Here is a 19,797-nt window from a genome sequence, read left to right as displayed (position 1 = left end):
AACTATTCGATTGACGAGAAATCTATAATGTTTTTTCATTGAGGTTCTACATGCAATGATTGATTTTCATTGCTCTTTTCGCATTATTACAAAATAAAAGCATCGAGAGCTAGAAAAATTGCTGAAGTATGAGTTTTGGCGAAATCGTTAGCCAGAGAGAGGATCTGTGGAATCAGTTTTCCTTATAGCAAGTCCTCATATAGTATTGAAATATGGAAATTCTGAATTAAAAATATTTTTTTTTTTTAAATTACGAAACATATATAATGGTATAAATTCCCTAGGAAAAATCAATTTATATTTATGTACTAAACTTGTTTTTTTCGTTCACGGCATAGTATGGCGCGATCCGGTTTGGTGGCGGTGCGACAATAATGTTTTTAGCCAGTGCTGTACACACCATTAACAAACTATCCAAAACACAAATGAATCGAATGTTTCCAAATCCCTTACAGCACATCATGAATAACAGAAACAGCTGTTCTATCTGTTTGAAAAAATAACATTTTGTTTTGATTGACGCCTTCACTAACACCATCATACGCTGTCAAAATATTGTACCCAAACCGTTTTATTTTACGGTGTCAATAGGGTCCTAAAGCCCTATCCCAATGTTGGTGCCGAACGCTTATGTTTAGGCCAAAAACACATGTTTACTCAATTTTTAATGTTTTTCGTTTGTTTAAGTCCAAAAAACATTTTTTTAATAATTTTTTAAACTTCTTGGCTTAAACTCAAATTTTGGGTGTATTTAGTTTTCCGTGTCCCTTGCAAAATGTCAGATAGGAACAACCCCAGTGTTAAAGCTGAAACCCCTGTGGTGTTTTTGTCTACTAAGCGAATGTCAAACATGATCATAAGTATCAAGTTTCATTTATGGTCCCAATTTTTAAATTAAAGTTCAATAGCCGTTATTTGAGCGGGGATAATTGTAGTTGTAGTAACATGCTCTTTCGTGTTATTAAATAAAAACAAGATTTCATTAAACATTTTAGGACCCTACTGTTACACTCGCACGGTGCACCGTCGGGAATAATCGAAAACGACATTAGTTTTGAGCAGTGAATCAATTGTCACCCAACACGCATCGACAAAGACACTGTCATCTCGTATTCTTGTTGCAACAATTTTATTCCGCAACATCAGTTTATCAGCACTTGAGCATAATATGACAATGATCGATCGCCACGTGCGCAGCGATTTTCTGGGCTTCGCATTGCAATTTTCGAGAACTTTCTTAGTGTTCGTAAACAATGACGCATTATCGAACAGCATCCATAAAAAAATGTTTTTTCGTTTAAAACAACTGTACAATTGCGAGTTGAAAAGGTTGCAACAATGTTGCGCCCTGTGATTGTCATGACAATTTTGCTTTTTATTGTATCCCTATCCGCGAAAGTTGGGACACACGGGTGTGAGCGAGCTTGTTTTGTTGTTTGTTTTTCGTCTGTTATGATGACAATTTGATTCACTGGTTTTGAGCTTGGGCTTAGCCAATCAAGCTCAAGCTCAAGCTCAAAATTAAGCATGTCACTGTGCAATATTCTTGGTTTGTTTATCTCATGGGTTTCTAATGGGAGTTATTCAAAACAACTTTGTAAATTCAGACGGAATACTTCCTTGACTCTTCTAAGGATTCCTTCAAAACTAGGAAGCTTCAGCCGTCGAATGCCTCGTTTTGGTACAAAAACTACATTGTACACAAGGCATAATTTTCAAAATATTCATGCGTTCTTAAAACGTGTCTATTTATTTTAAATATTTCCCATTTCTCTATGACTGATATTAAAAGTATTGCTTCTAATCATTCTATGGTTACTAAAAAGTTCCTACACTAGAACCCACATCAAATTAATGGTAAAATCGTCAAAAAAATCGATTTGTACAGAAGTTTACCCGGGAAATCCCCCAAGAAAATCAAGAGGAAATTGAAAAAAACTGCGGGATCCATTAAAAAATGTTTAGGCTTCATTTATGGAAACCATTTGAAGGAATCATAGAAGTAACTAATCGAAACTATTCGACACCAAATTTTGCGCTTCTGTAAATGTTTGAGACCACACAGATAAATTATTTCTAAATTGCCAACACGCGATACCGAAAACCGATTTCCCACAAGTGATATCCCAAAACAAATTTTATTAAATCACGGGTGCAGTATCATCTATACAAAAGCCCAATTTAGCATCCCAAAATAACAATCCATTCATAAAGCGTGACAAGTACAACAATGTGTAGGAATGAAAGTGCTCTCACAAACAACGCCGCTAAGTGCATGCAGTCATACAATTCGAATCCCCATCACCACACAGCATCTATTCCAGTAATCTCGGCCCAGACTATCACGCAAATGGACCTTTCTCTGCCAATTGTAGGAGGACATTAAGATGTAGAACTGGATTATATAAAATTCCATCTAGGAATCAGCCAGATTCAGTTTTTATTCAGCAGCTGCCTTGATAAGTCGGTTTTCGGTCTTCAGAAGCGAGTCTTAGTATTACCGGTGGATACAATATATTGAAGTATTTCAATCAAAGTGAATACCAAAGTGCAAATGCGGGTTTCTTTGTTAATAGTGTGCCTGATAGTGCACTGCTACGCAGATGATGCATCGTGTAAGTGCAATGATGAATTATTGAATTTAACAATTAGAACACACAAAGCGTTGTGATTTCTTACCAGATGTACAAAAATCAAAAAGTTTAGAATTTCTGGTTTGGAGTACAAGAGATACACAAACGCAAAGGTTATTTAATCGCAAAGATTCGTAAATGCGTGGAGCATTCGAAAAAGAAATTGTTTTGTGTTTAGAAAAGTAAGCATAACCTTCCAACCAATTTCAGCGAACAGCATCAAACCATCAGGTTCGCAGACGTGGATTGATAAGCTGAAGAATGATTTGTTCGTCAATTATGATCGCAACCTACGGCCTGCTGAATATTACAATGTCACCAACCTGGATATTGGGTGAGTTGTTTAATGCTTTGATCAGATTCTAACCTGGAAGTCGTCCTCTTTCATAAGTTACATACGTCTTAACTAGGGCAGATCGTGTCACGGTTGTAATATCCGTCGCAATAATCATGATTCTCAAAAATCTCTTCGTTACCATAATTGTTAGTCCTTTTAGTACTTTTTTGTGATTTCCTCATCTTTAATTCCTTCACCTATCCAGCATTCGTCATAAATTATAATCTTTAATTATGGATAATATTAAATGTTAAGGTGAAAATGCATAGAAACCAAACTTCGAATTTTCCAGAGCACAAATGTTGAGAACTAGAAAAACCGTTCGGGATGAAAATTCTATCGACTGCTCAACACCAGCAAGTGACTAATCGATTAAATTTTCAAATGGTTGTCTCTAGATTTGTGCTCTGGAAAATTCAAGATTTGGGTTCGATGCATCTTAACCTTAACGAGTTCTGAATTTCATTCGAAGAATACTCTAACAGTTCCTCCAGAAATTCCATTCACAATTTCCAATAATTTATCCATAACACGTTCCATGCTTTCTCCAAAAATTCTTGTGTGTATTTCTCCGAAAGTTATCTGTAGCAAATCTTACAGGATTTTATTCTTAGAATCTTGTAAGAAACTTCTCCAAATGTTTCGACATAATCTACTCGAAGTATCGTTGGATGTTACTCCATGGTATTCCTCCAAAACTATCTTGAGCAAATAATCAAGCAAAATTCTCTCACAGGTCCCTCCATTGCGTCGTATTTAAAAAAAAAACACTGATTTGTTCAGCTATTCTTCTAAACATTCCTACGGAAATGTTTACAGAGTTTTTCCTGGAAAATGTTTTGAAAATTTTCTGAGATGTTTCTATTAATTCCACTCTGTAAGACAACTTTTAGAATTGGGTATTCTTCCAGGAATAAGGCATTCCAAAAATGTTCATTCATAAATACTTCCAACACTTTTTTTTTCTGAAAAAAAAACATCAGGAATTTTACCTTTCGTTAAATTCGGAAGTGCATTCATCAATTTCATCTAGAAATATCCCAGGGACTACTCCAGATTTTTTTCTTCGAGATTTTTTTCTGAGAATCATTCTACAAATGTTTCTCGATATTTTAATGACGATCTTGCTGGATATTTCTTTATGGATTAATCAGAGGTATTATTTTGATAAATTTTGAAAAATAATACACTATTCTCGTAAATTTCTCCAGGGATTCCTATAAGAAATATGATGCAACCATATTTTGAAAATATTAGGAATTAGAATTTTTGTTGGTATTTATAGGCGCACATTGGGAAAGATCGCAGTTTTCGTTGTCCAAAACCTCTAGTACTCTGGATATGCATCCTAGAGGTTTGGTATTTTCGATAAAGTATTTTGGAATAATTTGTACTACATTTTGACTGATATTTGATCTAGATAAGTTAAGGTTGTCTGGACGAACATGGTGCAGTTTGTTACCGTTCAACAATCCGTCATCGTAATCATCGTTCGAAACTTCAAAAGCAGCTTTTCTGTTCAAAACTGATTTTTTTTCGATGCTAATGTGTTCACTGTTTTTGATGTAAACTTTCTTAACTTTGAACGAAAAAAACTACTTTTAAAAATTCGAGAATAGTGACGGATCCTGCCCCCTTAATGCCATGCCATTTTAGTAAACATTGTTATGCTAAAGTTTACACGAGGATTTAGAAGTCCTAACAAAGATATCTTCAATAATATTATCTAAAATTGTTATAAGAAAAACGTTAGCTATTACTTCTCGAATACATACTGCTAACATATCTGCCAGATTTTTCTTTAACATCAGGATACTCTAGAAATTTACTAGTAAGTTCTGTAAGAATTCAGTCGATATATTTCACTAAAGTTAAATCCCAGAGTGCTCATAAAAAATCAAAAACTATTTCATTGAAAATTGTGTTGAGAATAACTTAAATATAATTCTGCCAAGAAACGTTGAAAAAAAATCTTCAAAAATATCTCAAAAAGTTAGTGGAAAAAATGGTGGAATATTCAATGGAGTACCAAGACAAAATTTGAATTTGGGACTGGCAGCACTCTTTCAGATTTTCAGCTAAACCCATAGGGAAATTTTAGACGTATCTTCTGTACAGCATCTGGTGTTGGGTGTTTTGATAGAATTAAAAAAAAAAATTCTAATTGGATTTGTGGAAAATATTCGAACGAAAACACGAGAAAATGTCTTGTAAAATTTCTGGTACAACCCAGACACCCAGAAGTCACATAAAAACTCACGTAATAACTCGTTCATTCATACAAATTACATCAAACCCACAAAAAACGGTGGATAAAATCTTCAGATTTATCAGTTTCCTCGCATACAACGCTTTTTTTTCTGAGTTCATTTATACATTTTGTTTCGTCCCGTACACTCGTACAAAGTAAGTCAAATCATTCCGTAGCAGCTGTCAATTCAACATACGTTAAGTCGCATAATATCACAGGTTAGTTCGGTTGAAAATTTATACACTCGCATTGTATGATATTTTTCGTCACGTAATATATGCACGTATATCGCCTCCACTTTTGTACGTAGAAGACCTTTTCGAGACATCTTATAAGTGAAATTGTGTACATTCAAAGCCTCCAGGTGATTTCGTTATACGTACATTTTGGTTGTTTGGGAATACTTTGAGGTATGATAAAATTTCTTGAAAATAATTCCTGATACAATATTTGGTGGAATTACCTGATTAACTTATTACCGTTAAATCGGGTGTAATTGATCAGAAGGGTGAGATTGATCATCGTATCACACGATTTTATATATGCGTAATGGAGCACAAATATCAATGTACACAGAAAAAAATCCGTTCTCATATCCGTGAACAGCAGACGTGAACTCGTCAACAAGCAAAAATACACCGTGGACTAGATCATGTATCTATGACCAATGATGGTAGTTCACGGTGTATTTTTGACAGTTCACGTTTTCCAGAACGCTTTTTTGAGCGTGTAAGCTGCAGTAAATGAACGTTGTTTGTCTTAAATATTGTCGAATTGTGTGTTGTGAAGTTTTTTGCGTTGAAGAATGTTTATTACTATGAAAATGAAGTAAAATTTCAAAATCATGCACGGTACAGTATTGACAAACACCTATAAACTTCTATTTCTAACAGTGGCGCGGGAAGTGGGTAGGACAGGTAGGACATGTCCTACGCACAAAAACGCCTGGGTAGGACAGCCAACGGGTTGTCCTACCCATGATTCAACAAACAAAAAATTAAATTAATGCTTTAGAAATTTTCATAGTGATTTTATTAAGAATACTTTCAGGGTCCCTGACATGGATGTCTCCAGAAATTCTTCTAGATATTTCTCTACCTATTCTCCCACAAATTATTCCAGCGATTTTTCAAAGGATGCTTAGAAGAATTTGCTCCAGGAAATCCTTGAGGACTCCAAAGCTATTTCTTTGATTTTTTCCAAATTTTCTAGAATTTCATCCAAATATTTTTTTACTAATCATTCAACCGAATTTACCAGTAGTTACTCTAGGAGATGTTCCAATGATTTCTACATTATATTTTGCGAGAAGGTTTATTCAAGAGTGTTTGAAAATATAGCCTAAGGATTTTTTTTTCAAGAAGCCCTGCGAGAATATTTCCGCCTGTTCATGTCGATTACTTCAGAAATTCATCTCATCCTCCCAGATTTCCGAAATTCCTTGATGGGTCTTTTGAACAAATCTATTTTTTTCTTCTAGGGATTTTCCAGCATTTCATCCAAGTACTCATGCCATTTTACCAAAAAATTAAAAAAAAATTCCATGCAGTTTCAAAAAGATTATTCAAATTATCTCGCCAGTTTGCACTACAGCAAATTTTCCCAATAATTCCTCCGATAATTCCTGAACAAATTTTTATGAAGATGTTGTCCAACATTTTTCAAAAAAAAATCTAGAAAAAAAAACCTGTGAAATACTTGTCAAGAAAAACTTACACAAGTCTTATCAAAGGTTATTCAAGTGTTTTCCTCAGAAATACCTCTCGGATTTATTTTCCATAAAAAAAAATCCTAGGCATTTCCTTGGAAATATTCCTACAAGAAATCTTTAAAAAATGTAAAACCTACTTGAGAAAATCTGAAAGAATCACTGGAGGAATTTTTGTAGAAATCTTTGACGGAATCTCTGGAGCAATTGATGAGGGTATATAAATCCTAGTATACAATATTGAAGAAAATCCCTAGAAATTTCTGGAGAAGTAATTTATTGAATTTTAGAAGATGTTTTGATCGGGAGTCTTGGAGCATGTCCCAAGAAAATCGATGAATGAATCGCCGGATAAAGTTTTGAAGAGTTAGGATTTCTTGAAAAATGTCTCAAATGTTGAAACTCAGATGATTTATGTAATTATCTTTCGAGAAATTCCACAGTTATTCACTGAGAGCTTACTTTGCCAATGACCATTTTTGCATGTGTATATCGTGTGGCAGGTACGAAGATACTCTATGCCCTGGGAAGTCGAGGAAATTTCCAACCCGAAAAGATCCTTGACCGGTGGGAATCGAACCCACGACCCTCAGCTTGGTCTTGCTGAATAGCTGCGCGTTTACTGCTACGGCTATCTGGGTCCCACAATATTCGAATATAGTGAACTTCAATTTCAAGCGTTAAAATATTTCTTACCTTCACTGTGCACAAAATATTTGCCAACGTTTGTCCTACCCATGGTTTCGAACGTGGACGCGCCTCTGATTTCTAAGCAAGGATTTGAACATAGTATAAACCTGAAAGTTTGTGAGGATGCTTGAGACATATCCGCAAACTAGGTTTCATCACCAAAACTCGTACCAATTAGCTCAAATGGTTGAAATAATTGAATTTCTGTTGGATATCATTGCTTTCCTTAGGAAATTGCATACATTTAGGCGTTTTCCGCGTAATTCTTGAAATTTAACTATTCGTTATTTAAATAAATATTGCATTGTTAAGATTTTGACAAGCATAATCGGATTCAGGGAGCTCAAACATATCATGTAGAGTTATTTTGAAAACTAACATTAATGGCATTGACAAGTGGTCAATTTCACCCCGAAATGAGATCACCTAATTTTTTATTTTAGAGATATTTGTTAACATTAAAATGACATTTGTTAGAAAATTTCGGTACATGAGTCGATGAGGCTCACCTAAGTACTTGTTTTCCTTCATTTAGTTGTTTGGCATTGTTAACATTATAGCAAACAGACTAGAAAAACCATGAAAAACGATCAATTTCACCCGAAATAACGGTACTTATTGATAACTCCTCAAAACTTTTTCTCCAGTGGTTTCATAGGAATTGCAAGAAAAAAGGTCAATATTCTTCAAGATTTATTTTTGGGAAAATTTTGGTGCATAACTAAGGAAAATAGAGTAGAAAGAATTGTTTATATCCTTGAGGAACTCCAAAAAGAAGTGTAATTTATGCTTTTACGGATTTCAAGATAAACTTTTAGTAGATTTTTGTTAAGTTCATCATTAAGCTGTGATTAAAAAAAACTGTGTTTTTCTTTGAAAAATACATGAAAATTGTGTGTTACGTAACCAACAATTATAATAATTTTGAATTTGAAAATGAGCGGTCGATCGAAATTTCATCAGTGTTACGTATGTTTATCTGTGATAAGGAGTGTATCGTGTATGTATGTATGTATTTGTGATGATTTGTTAAGTTGTCATCACTGCCGATGTGGGGTATTTAGAGGTGCGGGTGAACATCAAATTAGTATATGTGATAACATCAGTTTTGAAGTGGTAGTTGTGTAATGCCAACTTCGGCGAGCCGAATTTTCATCATGCAAGTGTTAAAACCATCATTAACAAGTTTGGGGAGCACTATACTTTGGATGAGCTACCAGGAAGAGGCAGAAAACCCGGTTCTTCCAACCCGAAACTGGACCGGAAAGTGGTATCTCTGATCATGAAGAACAAATCGATGTCAATACGTGATTTGGCCAAAAAAGCAGGGACAAGTGTCGGAATGATCCAGCGAATCAAGCAGCTTCCATCTGAAGACCTACAAGAAGCAGAAAATCTCGAAACAAAGGGCAGAACACTCGCGTCTTTTGCATGCGTTTTGATGGACGATGAGACTTATGTGAAGGAGGACTCAAAAACCCTTCCGGGACCACAATACTTTACTGCCGTCGTAGGGGAGGATGTCAGCGATGCGGACAGGTCGATTCAAGTGGAGAAATTTGGTCGAAAAGTGCTGGTATGGCAAGCAATATGTACCTGTGGTTTGAAGTCGACAATTTTTTACACTACCGGAACTATAAATGCGGAAATCTATCGATCTGAGTGTCTTCAGAAGAGATTGCTGCCTTTATATAAGAAGCATAGTACTCCTCCACTGTTTTGGCCGGATTTAGTGTTGGCTCACTATGCCAAAACTAGTCTCAATTGGCTTGCGGAAAATGGCATAGATTTTGTTGAGAAAAACATCAATCCACCAAATTGCCCTCAGCTTCGACCCATCGAACGTTACTGGGCAGTCGTGGAGAGGGTCTTCAAGAAGACTGGTAAAGCAGCTGGGAACATGCAGGAATTCAAAAAAATTAGGCTCAAGCGTCGATGCAACTCTTGTCTGGAACTTGATGAGTGTTCGATCAAAAGTTCGAAAGTTCGTAAAAGAATAGTTTTAATTTCATCCGGTGTTCTTTATGTTCAAGTTAAACCTTGTACAATACAGGATCAGTTTTTGTGTGAATAAAATATCATTTTTTACATGATTTGAAAGAAAAATATGTGGATAGCTTATTTTCGATACAATCCTTAGCTCTATCTTCAATACAAACATTCTGTGAAAAGAAGAACACCTCCCCTCTTTTATGATATTGGCTCTTGAAAATGCAATATTCCACTGTTTCAGCCAACTAGCATGCAATTTTATCAGCTTCTATGGCAATATATTTCTTTAATTTGCCACAGAATTCAAGCTTCACGTGTTAAACGACACATATCAACAAAGTTCATAATATTTTTGATGCTCCAAACTTATTTTTTGATGGTATTTTTCCATAGCGTAAGCATTAAGCATTAATGACCGTACAATTCGTAGTTGCTACTCCGTGATTGACCAGAACAATCGAATTTGCACAACGAACCAAGAGATGTTACCCTCTTTTCTTGAATCAAATACAATTAGTTTACTCAAATGAGGTCAAGTATCTTGGCATCACACTTGACGCACAACTAAATTGGAACACCCATCAAACAATCATAAATAAAGGTCTCAATTCACTCTGGGTTTCCTCAAAGACCTGTGGTAAAACATGGGGTCTAAAACCCAGTATGATCATGTGGATCTATAAAAAAATCGTTCGGCCTAGAATAACCTATGCTTCCCTTGTTTGGTGGCCTAAAACAAAGGAAGCTACGGCTAGAGCTAAGCTGAACAAAATTCAACGTACTGCCTGTATTGCCATAACCGGTGCAGTTCGTAGTACCCCCTCGTTTGCCCTAGATGCTATACTCAATCTGCCCCGGTTGGATCAATTCATAAAGCTGGATGCTGAGAAAAGTGCTCTTAGGCTAAAACGATCAACAGTCTTACTGTCAGGGGACTTAACAGGACACCTCAGTATATTAAACGAATTTTCGATAAATCCTATTGTTGAAAAATGTAGTGACTGAATAGAAAAAGTGGTAAACAATGACTCGCCATTCACGGTGGTCTTTCCTTCTCGTGAGGAATGGGAAGGAGGTGGACCCACGGTATATCACAATAGTCCTAAAAAATGGACGCAGTGATCCCACACCCGACAGAAGAAGAAGAGATGTAGCTTGGGAGTAGTTTTCCATCTTCAATGTACACTATCGAGAGCTCCGAACAATCCAGCTTTTTACGCCAGCTTGCCATAAACTTTGAAATAGCCCTTTTTGACGTTCTTTGTCTACACCTGGGAGGGAGAAACCAATACAAAATTTCTGTACGTCATAGTGAGCCGAGATTCCGCTGTCACGAACTGTCACTGTGAGCCCAGATCTCAAACATTGGACTAACATGGAAAAAGCGCGTAACTGATTAAAACACATTTTCGCAATTCATCAAAAGTGACAAAAATTGAATGAAAATCAATTCATGCACATAATGCAAGTAATGTCACGTGAGCACCTTTCAACTGATTGAATATAAAGCATTGAAAAACGCATCGTTTTACTTTTTCCAATGAAAATTAACATTTGGAGCATAGAAAACTGTGGCCCTTTTTCCATGTTTGTCAGGAAAGATCGAAAGTACACAACAAAAGAAAACTAGCGGTTTTCCCCAAGCCTGCCTTGATTGTTGTTGGCAAGCTGGAGTTATCTTGCAGTTCAAACAAACGTTGTTCTATATTTCGTGTGTAGTATCGGTGCCTCCCTCCCAGGTCTACACTATAATAATTTTAAGGTTCAAGCTAAGCAAGCTTTGCGTTGCTGAAAAATTTGCATGTTTATGCAAATGAACGTCAAAAAAATCCCTTGTTCAGATAACAAAAATCTGAAAGTTTTATTCCGAATTTTCTGCGTTTAATACAGTTAAATACCATTTTTTGTCAATTTAGATTTATGATAAGCAGCCATGGACTGCTGCCTGTTAATTCTCGATAGGTTATTTTGAGCACTAAACTAAAGTTTGTTTGGCAGTGCTCCAGTGATCAAATACTAATGTTTTTTTTTAGATTTTTCTGCAAGACGTACCTTGGACGACCTTTGAATGATTTTTGGAGTTCGAAGCTATTCTCGTTTAAAGAACAGACCCCCAACCCTCCCTTCCCCGGCGCTTATTGGGCCTTTTTTGAATACAAAGGAATGTAACATTTTATTATGATCCAATAGGTAGATAGACTGTACCACACATTTGGTTTACACGGCGAGCCACTTCAATAGGGTCTGGAATTGTCATCTTGCTATACGAGACCGAGATTTCTCATCCCAATCGCAGAATAAACCCAAAAGTAACAGCATGTGTGAATGACATAGACCTGGACGAAGATCTATATTAGAACATCTCAGACCACTTTGAAAATATCCATGTAACTTTTAATTTATCCCCTCTTCCGTGAAGTTTCCGGAAGGTTATCAAAAATATAACGGCCGAGCGAGGTTGGATTATGTTTGTTGATTGTGTTAATCAGAGTATAGAGCCAATAACGATGCACAAAATGCTGTCCTCGAATTTCGTTATCTTCAATAATTAGTTCAGGAACGCTTTTCTCGTGTCAATGCCTAAAATAAATAGAAATAAGTTGGTAAAAACTAGGTGAGTTTTATAATATAAAAAACACAGCTGCAAAACAAACCCAGTGAAAATATTTGACATTGCAATCAACAATCGAAAAGTATGGCCTACTAAGACCTAACTATAAAATCGGTTGGCAAGAAATGTCAGAGTCAAATCACCCCCCACAGTTTTATAGCTAGCGTAAAAAGCTGAATAAAAAGTCAATAACGGCGCCGGCCACGTCCTTACGGTCATCGGGAAAGGGAAGGAATGTTATTGTGACACTTATTGTTACTAGAGACCGAGTTCACCTCTGCATCTCCATGGTTGTCATGGAAAGGAGTATTGTTAGTGGAGAGGTATCATAGCTGCACGATCAGGATTCACCTTGGTAAGTGATGCGATTCATGCAACCTCAGTGCAAAAAAGCAACTACCAGGACGTTAAAGACAACGTGAACATACAGCAAGTCGACACTTTTAGCGCCGAACCATTCAAAGGTTATTTTTTTTATAATTATAAAAATCAGGTAAGAGTAAAGATATTGAGTTTTTAATGACGAACTGTTCATATTTCGTTAAATCAATTCAATTGAGTAACTTTCCCACCGTTGTCATTATAAAAATACGTTTCATAATACACGGTGCTCCCCTGACCGTTATTATCAGAAAAAATTCTCCATCAAATCTGTGCTCACCAGTCGTTTTCTATAGCTATGCTGCATGTATGGGCAAAATTTAAAAAAAATCGTAGGGCCCGTTTTGAAGTTACGCCCTTTTGATTGTATAAGTCTACAAATTCAATGGAAATCTGAGATATTTCAACGGATTTTTATTGGACGTGATTATCAGAAGAAAAATACCATCAAAATTTGGTTCAAATTTGGTGTTTTCAGTTATTTATAATTGCTGGGCGGAGTTTTGAATAAGAAGATCAACAAAATTTGGAGTTACGCCCTTTAAGAGGTGTAACCATTAAAGACACTTGTATTAAATATATTAAATAGGCATTATAATAACGTCAAGCATAGAGCAATGTTTTCAATGACACATTGCTCTTACATGCCGCAAAAGTCCTTCACAATTAACTGATTTTTCATATGTTCAAGCGCTATAAAGAATTACGGAGCCAATTTCATAATGTAACCATATTAGTTTTCATACAGCAATATTCTGGATAGTTTGGTAAAACAATGAACTCACGATTTAGATTATTTAACATGCAGTTCATGTTGTATATCGAAGCGTAAGTTGACGTTAGATAATACTTTCGGACTTCAGTTTTCGATTATGGGTAGAAGGGTATGGAATAAAATTAAATTAACGAAGTAGAAAGCAGCGATATAAAATGGAAAAAAATATCATTTTGTTAAACAGAATTTGAAATCGTAGCACTTTCAGAATATAATTTTAAATATTTGTTTTTGTCACCTACCGTTGTTCGGGGTGAGATTGGGTAAAAAAGGATATGCACGAATTATTTATTGAATAACTATCGCAATTTAACTCCAATAAACTACAATAACTATCCAAAAAATTAAAGAAAAATATTTATCTACTACAGCATTACAAGTGAAAGAAAAATTACCCAATCTCACTCCATCACGGCGAGACACTGAATTGAAATAACTTGTTTTTGAGGATATGATTTCGAAACAATTCACAGCTGAGAAATATTGATGAAATACGATGTGTACAAGACGAAATGACATCTAAGATTTAACCCTTTTAAAAGTACGATTATACCCACAAAAATGAATAGCTATGTAAATAGCATGTAAAACCAGCATTTATCGTCAAGTTTACATAATTTCTCTTGTTGTTTTTCATTGAAGTCTTACCTTCATTAAAATATAGTCTATTCAGTTTTCCCAAAAGCGCACTGAAAACGTGATTATTTTACACCTTCGGAAATATTTTATTTTCGGTGTGACATTCCGCTATTAATAGATTTCAGTCAGTTTGCCATAATACAGTTTGACGTCATAATACCGGTAATTCCGAGATCCATTGACTCCCTTGTACTTCCGTGAAATGTTTCTATAAGATGGTATACTAACAATAATTTGAATTTAAAAAAAAACTGGTTGATTTTTGTGCGATGTTGCTCCACACGAAAAACTGTTGCTGGTTTGTCAATCTGTCCAAATAATTTTCATTGTTATTCAATGCACGGAATCCACAAGTAGATTGTTTGATGTTTCTGCAGAATGGGTTGATTGATTCATCTAATTCTTTCACTCTTACATATATCCAGGAATCTTACGTGTTTTTTAAGATCGGAAAGACCGGCCACATGTAAAATTTATATTTGTGAAATATCTAAATGTTGTAATGTATGCCGCAAATGATCTCAAAAGCACAGACGTAACAGCTAGAACAATTATTTAATAAACACATAGTCACGTGAGCATATACGCCCTTGCTAAAAATACTTCATTTGGCCAACTGCGAACTAGGTGGCGGTAGTAAGCAAACGTCAAACTCGAACAAAAGCGATGTGAACGCTACAAGTAACCTGTCGGCCAACTAACCCAGGCAACCAGAAGTCGAATAAAAGTTTATGAAATAGCTCGATAATTCATACAAATTACATCAAACCCGCAAAATACGGTGGATGAAATTGTCAAATTGATGTGTTTCCTCGCATAAAACGCTTTTTCTGAGTTCAATTACACATTTTGTTTCGTCCCGTACACTCGTACAAAGTAAGTCGAATCAATTCGTAGCAACTGTCAAATCAACATTTGTTATCATATGCTAAGTCGCATAAGATCACAGGTTAGTTCTGTAGAAAATTTATAAACTCGCATTGTATGCTATTATCCATCTCATAATATATGCACGTACATCGCCTCCACTTTTGTACGTAGAAGGCGTTTCGCGACATCTTATAAGTGAAATTTTACACATACAACGCCTCCAGGTGATTTCATTATACATACAATTTGGTTGTTTGGGAACATATATTAGAATTGGGCACTATTCGGCTGTGCGATGAAAATAATAGAAGTGTTTCGTCTGTTTGTCTGTGACTTAAGAATTGACATGGTATTGAGTGCCATAGTTTTGACAATACTGCATTACTCAGTAATTGAGGTTTATTTTCTGGGCAGTATAAAGTTAGCCAGAATAACCGGAGGCAGCTTCTTGGGTTATAACAATATTTTATGACTATTGATAACAATACAAAATTGGCTCCGTAATGCCTTGATCGCTTGATCCTATGGAAAATCGATCAATTGTGAAATACTTTGACGGCATGTTATTGCAATGTGTCATTGAAAACATTTGAACATGCTGACCGGTATTAGAATGCCTAATTATTCTATTTAAAATTAGTGATTCAAATAGTTACACTTAAAAAAGGGCGTAACTCAAAATTTCGACAATATTCTCATTCAAAGCTCCGCCCAGAGGTTACAAATATCTGAAAACACCTACTTCGAACAAAATTTTGATGGTTTAGTACTTCTGATAATCACGACCAATAAAAATCCGTTCAAATATCTTAGATTTTCATTGAATTTGTACTCATATAACCAAAAGGGCGTAACTTCAAAACGGGCCCTACGATTTTTTTTAAATTTTGCCCAGACACGCAGCATAGCTATAGAAAACGACTGGTGAGCACAGATTTGATGGAGATTTTTTTCTGATAATAACGGTCAGGGGAGCACCGTGTAATATATTGTACATTTAAAATAAAAGCAAGAAACGAGCTCACCATCCTTGATTGACCAGTTGTGGCTACTTTAATCAGCATGCTCATTTCACAAAAGCAAAATATCACTCCGGCGACGCGAAAACCTGAACTCGATTGTACTCAGAACGCGTGCAAACTAAAACGAAAAAAAAACTTCGGCAACGCGACGCGAGTGGGTCAAGCCCCGATCCGCTGTCCGGCTCTCCAGACTTGTGCTCCCGAAAATTTGATGCTTGGCTTCGATGCATCTTCACTTGGCTTTAACACTGCCCAGCAGAACGCGTGTAGAATAAACCGTTTTATTTCCGCTATAGACATTTTTTCCAAAAAACTGCACCAGCCGTATCTAATAATTTGCGAATACGATGAAAACGTGACAGATCAATGTTCAACACATTCATTCACGCGCGCTGCCTACTGCGAACCCCAGGAAAGTATTTTTTTTCATATAAGAGAAACAAAGAATTTAGTATGGAGACCGCAAGCATGTTGAAAAGTTATAAATTAATTCAATATAAATTTAATCGGGCATTTTCAATCAAATTGTATCTTAAATCTACTTGGCATGCTTGTTGAATCACTTCAAAGTTTGACAAATCATACTTTATGTGTTTTGCAGTACACAATATGGCTAGAGTCGGCTAGCTTACGTTTTGTTAGCATGTATTGTATGTATTGGTCGGTGTTCAGACGAACCGGACTAGATGATATTTTGGCGGTCTAAAGATACGTTAAGGTGAAACAGTTTGGAATAAACTTCTAAGATTGCAGTACAACTTTAAGGTGAAACTCCTTTGAATCCACTAATAACTGTATAAAAGTAGTGGTACACAAAAAAATATTCTCCTATTTGTTGGTAATAGTGAAATTATAATTGATAAGATGTTGTTGCCAGTAATCGCTACTTCAATTTGAGTCTTTTCCCCTTCGACTAAATAAGATTGATTGATGTCGTACGTAAACATCAACGTATCTGACAGCCCTGCAAGCGAGCAGCCGGCGTAAAATTAGAAAAATAAAAAAAGCGAAATGCTGTGATCAAGTGATTGTTTTTAGCACGGTTTGGTGAAATTTCAAGTTGTTTCCATCAGAAATCCACCAGTAATTGTTCTTCAATTAACAAGTAGTGAAAGTAAACTGTGTTGGAGGTTCTACGTTTAGTGAAAGTGGTAAAATTCGACGAAAAGTGTTCTTCGTTCGCAGGCGGATAAGTGTAAACAATTGTAGCAAAGTGAAACGTCCGCGTTGGAAATTAGCACGATTCATGAAATTTCCACCAGCTACTAGTGTTAGAACTACGGAAATCGTGAGGCAATAGTGTTCTGATGTCTCGTTAGCAATTTGGGAGCGAACTTAGTGTAGGTAAGTGAAATATTTTGAGAAGTAATATGGACTTCCAGAAATGTGTTTGTATATGTGAGGAAGCCATTTTCACTGCCATGACAGGGATTCCTTCCTATATGTCCTTAAAAGCACAAATCTCGCCAAGAAAGCATCCCACAACAGTGCACTTTTTATTTTGGCTTTGTGCACTAGCAGAAAGCTTAAAATAAGAAGATCAGAAACGTTTGCCAACTATTTCTCCAGTTTTGTGCCTTTGAAAACGTGAGTAGGGTGAGAAGTCGGCCATTGTGCCGGCCATCTTTGGATTCCGAGATGTTTCACCTTAAGGACTCCATCAATTCTGATTTTTTTACGGTAATTCAATACAGATGTATCATCAAATAGATAAATACCATTTTACAGCAAACAAATATTTTGATACTTCGAATGCCTTAGGTATATTTTCCTGAAACCATAAAATCACTTAGTTCAGTCTGTCTGAAAACCGACTAACTACCTATTTGTTCAAATTAAGTGGCGTTCTAAGAATTTTCTGAAATGTTTACTCTATTAGTACAATACGGCTATGACAGTTTATAATATTATTGCTGAGTACCTGTAAGTTTACCGCTACGTCTCTCTAAAGCCCTATATACAAACGTAAAGCCGTCTCTCATTACAATTATCTGAACTTACTTCCAAATTTGATCTAGGTATTTCATTCTTGATTCTCAGGTTGACTATCTGGCATGTGGATATTGATGAGGAAAAATCCATCCTTTCCCTATACGGATGGGTAAAAATGGTAAATATTTACTTTCAACATCAAAGAACTTGTTATATCGATCCCAATTACGCTTCCAGACTTGGAACGATGACAAACTGAAGTGGAATCCGTCCGACTATGGAAATGTCGAGCAGTTCCGGTACACTCCAGAGAACGTGTGGAAACCGGATGTGGTTCTCTACAACAACGCCCGAGGTGCGGACAATCTACACTACGGCAACACGAATGTCATCATATACAACTCTGGTAAAGTTTTGTGGGTGCCTCCGACCGATTTCCACAGTTTCTGCGAGCTGAATCTCCGATTCTGGCCTTTCGATTACCAGAGGTGCTTTTTGAAAATCGGTTCGTGGACGTACGATGAGTTACATCTTAACATGACGACCACCGAAGTGAATCCGGAGGTAGGTTGTTGAAAGTTCGATTTCAAACTGTAAATTTCATATGCGGATGCCTTTTGCAGATATTGTGGCTGGTCCCGAACCATAAGTGGAGTATCCGGAAGGTCACAGTTGAACGCCATGTTAAGAAGTACGAATGCTGCAAGGAACCGTACGTCGATATCCAGTACAACGTCACTCTTCAGCGACATTCAGCAACCCACAAGGCCATTGTCGTGAGCCCAGCTTTCGTTATTATGCTAATGGCTCTATCTGTATTTTGGCTGCCACCGCAATGTGGCGAAAAGATTGTCCTGAATGGAATAATAGCGCTGATTATAACAATATTCCTCATCTACTTTGCTCAGCAATTGCCAGCGATGTCGGGAAATCCGCCTCTAATTGGTATTTATATAACTATTTATAGTATTTTCTATTAAGTTAGATATATAACTTCTATTTTCTTGATTTGCAGTAACCTTCTACAGCACCACATTTTACTTGGTTGCCATCAGTACGATTCTGTCGGTAATTGCACTGCGTATGACTCGCAACAAGCACTGCCGTGCAGTACCACGACCACTCAAGGGTCAATTGGACGGATGTCTCGGGTCTGTACTAGGCGTTGGCAACACCAGCCAGTTGGACGACGAAAAGGAAACCGTCGGTGAAGAAGTATCCGTAAACTCGAAGCAACGTGACTGGTGCCGACTGGCAACACTACTGGACCGACTGGCATTTGTGGTCTATTTGATAGTATTTGTTGCTTCAATCATTTATTTCACCTTATAGTCTAAGATATGATTTGTCTTCAAGTTCCAGTGTTTAAAGCAAAGCAGGTTTCTGTAACGTCAATTATTAGCACGATGATATGCTTTTGTTAAAAAAAAGCTTTTCGATAAACTGTTTTGTTGTGTGACATTTATTTTTGTATCCGAATTTGCCCAACTGAATCTTTTTTCTACAACCAGGCTAACTTTTGTCTCTATGCATATTTAGTGCGTAAGGCTTGCAAATGTCAAGGTAACGTGATATGTTACCATTAAAGTAGTTTATCGACTATACTATCGACTGATAATGCATAAATGTAGTACTGAACAAACATTTTCTTCTATTTTGCGAAAATCGTTCGATTTTGAATATAAAAATAGTACATCTTGTATAAAATATCTGAATCTAGTAGGTAAGATGTACCACAGACATCCACATGTCTGTGGATATACTATCCTGAATTTGAGCATGATTGATTGATTCGTTTAGACAGCATATGAGTAAACCTCTTCCTATTTCATTACACATTTTCAAATAAGATTTTAATATATAATTTTACTTATTTATTTTTTTGATTCGGTTCTCACCAAGATGACGTGTAACTTTTTCAAAAATTTTACTTCAATCCAGTTGCAAATTATATGT

General features: G+C 36.1%; 2 protein-coding genes across 2 annotated transcripts in view; one reads left to right on the top strand and one right to left on the bottom strand.

Moving 5' to 3' along the window:
• LOC5568080 (protein HIRA homolog) overlaps window positions 1–19,797 on the bottom strand; it is a 149,434-nt gene that overhangs the window by 62,533 nt on the left and 67,104 nt on the right. The window lies entirely within an intron of this gene.
• Window positions 2,416–19,280, top strand: LOC5568075 (acetylcholine receptor subunit alpha-like 1). The gene is made up of 6 exons (XM_001651961.2): window positions 2,416–2,615; window positions 2,844–2,967; window positions 17,950–18,019; window positions 18,079–18,405; window positions 18,465–18,786; window positions 18,857–19,280. The coding sequence occupies exons 1-6, from the start codon at window positions 2,555–2,557 to the stop codon at window positions 19,171–19,173; spliced, it is 1,221 nt and encodes a 406-aa protein (XP_001652011.2). The 5' UTR covers window positions 2,416–2,554; the 3' UTR covers window positions 19,174–19,280.

The sequence above is a fragment of the Aedes aegypti genome, chromosome 2, assembly GCF_002204515.2.
Source record: "Aedes aegypti strain LVP_AGWG chromosome 2, AaegL5.0 Primary Assembly, whole genome shotgun sequence".
In the NCBI taxonomy this organism is placed as follows: domain Eukaryota; kingdom Metazoa; phylum Arthropoda; class Insecta; order Diptera; family Culicidae; genus Aedes; species Aedes aegypti.
Note: the sequence above shows the minus strand (reverse complement) of the source record. Positions and strands in the feature narration are given on the sequence as shown.

What these genes read in the sequence shown, in the direction of transcription:
- LOC5568075 (XM_001651961.2), top strand. Translation starts at nt 2,555, where the DNA reads ATGCGGGTTTCTTTGTTAATAGTGTGCCTGATAGTGCACTGCTACGCA. An exon ending in CTACGCAGATGATGCATCGT is followed by an intron (nt 2,616 to 2,843) that starts GTAAGTGCAATG and finishes AACCAATTTCAG; the next exon opens with CGAACAGCATCAAACCATCA. An exon ending in CCACCGAAGTGAATCCGGAG is followed by an intron (nt 18,406 to 18,464) that starts GTAGGTTGTTGA and finishes TGCCTTTTGCAG; the next exon opens with ATATTGTGGCTGGTCCCGAA.